The 6,124-nt window shown below is 28.5% G+C and overlaps 1 protein-coding gene across 1 annotated transcript; it reads right to left on the reverse strand.

Annotated features, from left to right (window-relative positions):
* Positions 1–525: 525 nt before the first annotated feature.
* On the reverse strand, positions 526–1,075 carry LOC124942750 (18.1 kDa class I heat shock protein-like). Its single transcript, XM_047483306.1, has one exon. It carries the CDS (start codon positions 1,058–1,060, stop codon positions 581–583), a length of 480 nt encoding a protein of 159 aa, XP_047339262.1. The 5' UTR covers positions 1,061–1,075; the 3' UTR covers positions 526–580.
* Between the last annotated feature and the right edge of the window lie 5,049 nt (positions 1,076–6,124).

The following is a 6,124-nucleotide window of genomic DNA, read 5'->3' on the forward strand; positions in this document are numbered from 1 at the left end:
TATAGTCTTTTAAAGTTGCAACATAGTCAGCAATTTTTTTTTATGATTGGGATGAAAGAGTGTAAACTGACACTATTCTTCAATAATTTACTAGCATATAAATGAGGTTTATTTTTGTTTGAGATAAAAAAAAAAGTATAATTGATCAATTCCATTTGTTGTTTATGCCAATTATCAATATCACTGTTTGATTTAATATACATTTTGGAGACCTTGTTAATAAAGATATTTAATTGTTTATTTCTGTTTGAAATAGTGGGTCATAATGCCTATCTAAATTTGAAAGAATAATATTTCTCCTATATAAAAGGATTTTTTTTTTTGGTCTTAAAATACTGTTAGTTAAGATCAAGTCCACACTACTATCATTTTTGTAACATCGTTGAAACAAGCAGTAAAACATTCTCTTTGAATGTAAATTCTCTTTTATGTATTAATAATAACATGTTAATATCAGACGTTTAATAATCACCGGATGGATACAAACACAAACTCATACTGAAAATCCTTTTGACAACTCAAGACTCCCACAAATATAATTATTATGATTATTATTAAGGGTGTTTCTGCGAACCTCTTCTCAGCCGGAAATGTCAATTGACTTCACCTCCGGCTTGTTCTCGGGCTCCTTTGGCACGGTCACCTTGAGGACGCCGTTCTCCATGGTCGCCTTTATCTGCTCCATCTTGGCATTCTCCGGCAACCTGAACCGGCGCTGGAACTTTCCGCTGCTCCGCTCCAGCCGATGCCACTTATCGGTCTTCTCTTCCTGTTCTTTGTTCCTCTCCCCGCTGATCTGAAGAACCCGATCTTCTTCGACCTCCACTTTGACCTCGTCCTTCTTCAGCCCAGGTAAGTCTGCCGTAAACACGTGAGCCTCCGGCGTTTCCTTCCAGTCGATTCTGGCGGCTGCGAAGGCCGAGGTCTCGCGGTGAGAGGAATTGGAGGAGGAGAAAGGGATTAATCCTGATTCGAAGGTCGAATCCCAGAGGTCTTGAGAGAAGGGATCGAAGAAGACGTTGCTTTGTCGACCACCAAAAATGCTCGGAATTAAGGCCATCTCTGTACGTGCCGATTATCTTGAAAATTCTTAGAAAGCTTTCTTTGTACAAATATATATATATCACTTCAATACTCTGCACTTCACTTGGCCTTTGATCGGCTGCGTGCTAGTGCATTTAAAAGCCGGGAGACACAATTCTAGTAACTTCGAGGGCTATCTCACATGGCCTAGAGATCTAATCATCATAGAACACGTGTACGAACACGATGATCTCTCTATTCTATATTTTATATACCATGTTAAAAAAATTAATCAAATCAAATAATTTTAATGAAAAACATCATTTTATTTTATAATTTGAATATATATATATATATATATTTTCGATTTAAAAATAATGATAAAAACCATATATTTAATAAAGTATTTTATAAATATTAAATTAAATTAATCAATATTATATGATCAAATAATAATATAAAAAAATACAAATAACATAATTGAATAATTATAGTAAAACCAAAAAAAAATAATACAAATAAATTAAAATTATATTATTTTAATTAAAGAATATAAACATGTCAAAAGTTGATAGTACATCAATAAATAATTTATCTTATTTTAAATATATTTATAATATTAATTCTCCAATCTTTTAATTGATCATTTAAAATTAAATAAATAAAAAGTATGGTAAAGGAGTTATTATATGACAATCAAATGAATTTTACAAAAATGATGTGTTTATCATTTTACTAAACATACTTGTTAAATTGTAACTCAAAAAACTTAATATTTTAGAAAAGTTCGAGGTTCAAGAATTTTAACCTTGGATTACATGTGATAATTTTTTTTAAATAAATCATTATTTTAATTAATCTCTCATAGATTTTGAATTAATTATAAAATAATTAATTTGTGTTCAAGTTTAAAAAATCTTTAGATTTATTATAATCAAACTAAAATTTTATTTATTGAAAATCTTCGATAAATTAAAAATAATTATTTTAGAAAATTATTTATTTAAAACAGAGCTAATTAATTTTTTTAAAATTAATAAAAAATGCATAAATGTACAAACATATTTTTAGCTAGAATATCTTTCAATTCGTTGTTTGGTGATACTCGGGAAAAGAGATTTCGTGTTTCATCCTCCGTATCCGTATTAAAACAACCTCTATTAATAAATTTAGCTTTTGAAAATCGTATGTATAACGTTTTATTTTAACCGATTATTCTTCTGGTTCTAGACATGCATAGGTTTTTGTGTATTTAAAAAATTGTAACAACAATTATTTAAATGTTGGTACTTGTTGATGATGACTAAAGAAGAAAATATTTAAAGAAAACAGTTTAAAAGGCAGTAGAGTTTAAAAATAAATCATAAACGAGCCTTTGTCAAAATATTTTTGTGGAAATATCCCAAAAATATTTTGAAATCAGTATCTTTTTTTCGGGATTTTTATTAAATGATTTGAGGTTCTAAAATTACAAAAAATAATTTTGGAATTTGAAAATTAGAACCTAATTAACATGTCTTAGGACCGGTGTCCTATGTATTGGGTTCCTTTTCCTCGGTCGGGGATAAAAAAAAACCCGATCCTATTCGAGTACCCCTCTATCTAGGTTCATGATCCTCGGTGAAGGTGCGAAAGTCCCGAGGTTGGGGGTACTAAGGCCTCTCGGTCCTTGGCAAGAATTCTCGGTCCAAAATTCGGGAGTGTTCGGCCAGGTGTGAGACTCATTAGTCCTAGGTTCACTTTCTCGGTCGAATGTAAAAATCCTAAGTCGGACCTCTCCGTCCTGGCTGAAAAATCTTGATTAGGACCTCCCGGTCCTAGCAAAAATTTATCAATCAGACCTCTCGGACCTGACCGAAGATCTTTAGTCGGATCTCTTGGTCCTGGTCGGACGTATGGGTGGGAAAATTACTGATATTATAGGTATATTGAAAATACTGTACCGCAATATATCAAATATATCGATTTTTAAGGTATACCCAAAAAATGTAAGGTATGGTACCGATACCGAAATTATTTGTATGGTAAATGTATGAGAGTTTTAAAATTTTGGTATATCAAGATATATTAAAATAGTATTTATAAATTAATATATATATATATATAATACTTATAGAAACATAATTTTTCAAAATAAAATCAAAATATAATTATATTGTAATATTATTTAATATATGTTATCTATAGACAATAAGATTGAAAAAAGATCTAACCAAACTTTTAATCTCTTGAAACGGTGCAAATGAGTAAAACTAAATACTCAATCATTTCAATTACTACAAGGATAATTTTACAATGTCATTCTCAACGATTGCTAGTGGTCTATTTTTTATCTTGAGTAAAAAGATAATTGATCTTTTTAGGAGAAATTTGATCTTAAAATGGTGGAAGTATTAGTGTGCACAAATGATTGGTTAAAAGGAGATGAATTCAATTTATGAAAATATACTACATATCATATGATGAACTTGAATTGTTCAATCAAAATGAACAAATTAAAAAGAGCGAAATAGACGGTGGAGAAGATCCAACGATCCCATGACTGTAAATGGTGGTCCTTATGGCAAAGCAAGGAGAAGATAAATAGGTGAGTAGGCATGTTTTAAGGTAAAACAAATATGCATCCAAATGCAGCGACCGTTTCCAAAACGAAGGAGGAAGAATCCTTTTTCTCGAGGTTTTTGGAAGACTTGCAAAGGAAAGCATTCTGCACAATGGGAAGCCAAATGTTAAACCCTAATTACAGATAAACCAATTTCGGGTTTACCCTAAGTTGCGATCCACACTTAATCGATTAATCAAAATAAAACACTTTCAAAAAATATATAACACATTTTTTTTAACTATAAAATATTATATACACAATCAGTTCACTTATATATACGATTGATTGGGCTATCCTAAAAATATGACAAAATAAGGTTTGTTAAGATGTTTTGGAATTGAGATACCTAGGGACGCCCTAATCGGGTTTTTTTTATGTCGATCATGAAAATTTTGGTTAGTTTTTGATAATAGGTATTTTACTTTTCATACATCGCATTTAGTTTGAAATGTCTCCATATACACTAACTTGTTAAATAAAACTCTTTATACATTTATTATTATTTGATTTTGCTCATTTCTTATTTACACTGTCAACATTTTTTTACACATAAACAAAGGAGGTGCTTATGTGAAATTAAACATTTTTTTAATTACAAACAAAATAATATTATTATTATTAAATTTAAGCATAAATATTTCAGTTTCTTTCTCTAACTTCTTTCTCTCTATGCCATTTTTCATAATTAAATGACACAAAACTTATCTATTGTATTTTTTACAAAAATAAAAATTCTAATCGTTTCTTCTTCTCCAGCCAAAGTAGATGAAGGTTTTTGCACGATCTTTCCCTAAATACCGTCCTACTCTACTTCTATAGACGAAGATGAAAGGTTGCCTAAGATTTTTTTCACCGACCAAAGGAGATTGTTAAACTTTAGGCATAGCAGGTTTCACGCAACCATTATAGTCTTAAGTTGATTTAAATATTTTAGACCTTCACCATGTGGGAATCTTATATCGTGGAGTGGAAGGCTAAAAAACAAAGAATATGAATATTGATTCTAACTCTCCACAATTGTCCATAACTTCCCATGTTAATGGAAACATTTGATTGTTTTCATCCTTCCCATTAGACTGCCTTTACACTTGATTTAAAAAAATAAACATCAACTCCAATGCAACATGCTTTCCAGCCTCTTTTACAACAATTAAAACAATCATAAGACATTTTAAACATGTCTAGACTATTATCAATTTCATCAACTTGGAGAACTATTGTCGAGCCATAATTGATTTTTCTTAGCTCTTGAGCTGAAGACAAAAGATTGGCATATTGGTCTATGTAATTACCTTCAATTTTATCTTGAGCATTATTCTCGTTCCAAACACTTTATATTTTTTTTTTTGGTTACATCAACATTTAATTGTTCCCTAAAAAGTTGCATCAATTCTCCTGATAAAAGAAAAAGATAATAATAATAATAAAAAAACAAGAATGTTTAGAAGAACCAATATCAAAATTTTCAATTAAAAACTTTTAAAAAATCATAACTGAAAAATAATACAATAAAACATAATCTCTAATTACATAGTTGAAATGAAACATAAAAAAATACTTATTTAAAATAGTAGGAAATCTTCTTGGTTGGTAAAAGAGCTATTAGGTGACCTCTCGGCTATGTTGACTAGATTGGATTGGAGTAAGATAGTTGTATAAGAAAAATTGTGTAAGATATTTTCGTCTTCTTTGATTGAAGAATAGAAATCTCTTATAACATACAATATTATTGTTAGAATATATGATGATATGTCTCATAGATATTTTTATTCATATATTTAGATATACATATTGCATATCTAAATATATGAATTTAGATATCTACATAATATACTCATATATTACAATTTAGATATCTACATAATATACTCATATATTACAACAATAATATCGTATTTTCAAACATAATCGAACATTATAAGTTTTAATGGTGTTGCTAGATAGAGAATGATGGCAGAGAAAAAACAATATGAAAGATTTGTATTTCAATTAAAATAAAATATTTAATAATTTTTTGTTTGTAATTAAAAGAAAAGGTGTAATGCCTCGTAAGCACCTCATTTGTTTATGTGTAAAAAAAATTGATTGTGTAAATAGGAAAGAAGAAAAATTAAATATATAAATAATTTTATCATACAATTAGTGTATTAAGGAGATATTTTAAACTAAATAAAATGTACAGGAACAAAATATCTAAATATACCTTTTTTATGATACTGTCAATTTTGTTTTTTCAAAACTATTGTAATATTGTAAGTGTTGTAACGTTTGTGACTTTTATTTGTTGATGAGATGTTACGAGTTATTCTTTGGTTTTTAACTTAAACGAAAAGGTTTTATATTTAGAAGAAAAACATTTATGATTTAGAAGCATCATCTAACTTTCAATTTTATGTCATTATTATTATTATTATTATTATTATTATTATTATTATTATTATTATAAATTAAAATTTATTATTATTATAAATTCAAAATTAAAATAATAGGTATAAT

This window comes from Impatiens glandulifera, chromosome 6 (assembly GCF_907164915.1).
Source record: "Impatiens glandulifera chromosome 6, dImpGla2.1, whole genome shotgun sequence".
Taxonomy (NCBI): Eukaryota; Viridiplantae; Streptophyta; class Magnoliopsida; order Ericales; family Balsaminaceae; genus Impatiens; species Impatiens glandulifera.

What these genes read in the sequence shown, in the direction of transcription:
- LOC124942750 (XM_047483306.1), bottom strand. Translation starts at nt 1,060, where the DNA reads ATGGCCTTAATTCCGAGCATTTTTGGTGGTCGACAAAGCAACGTCTTC.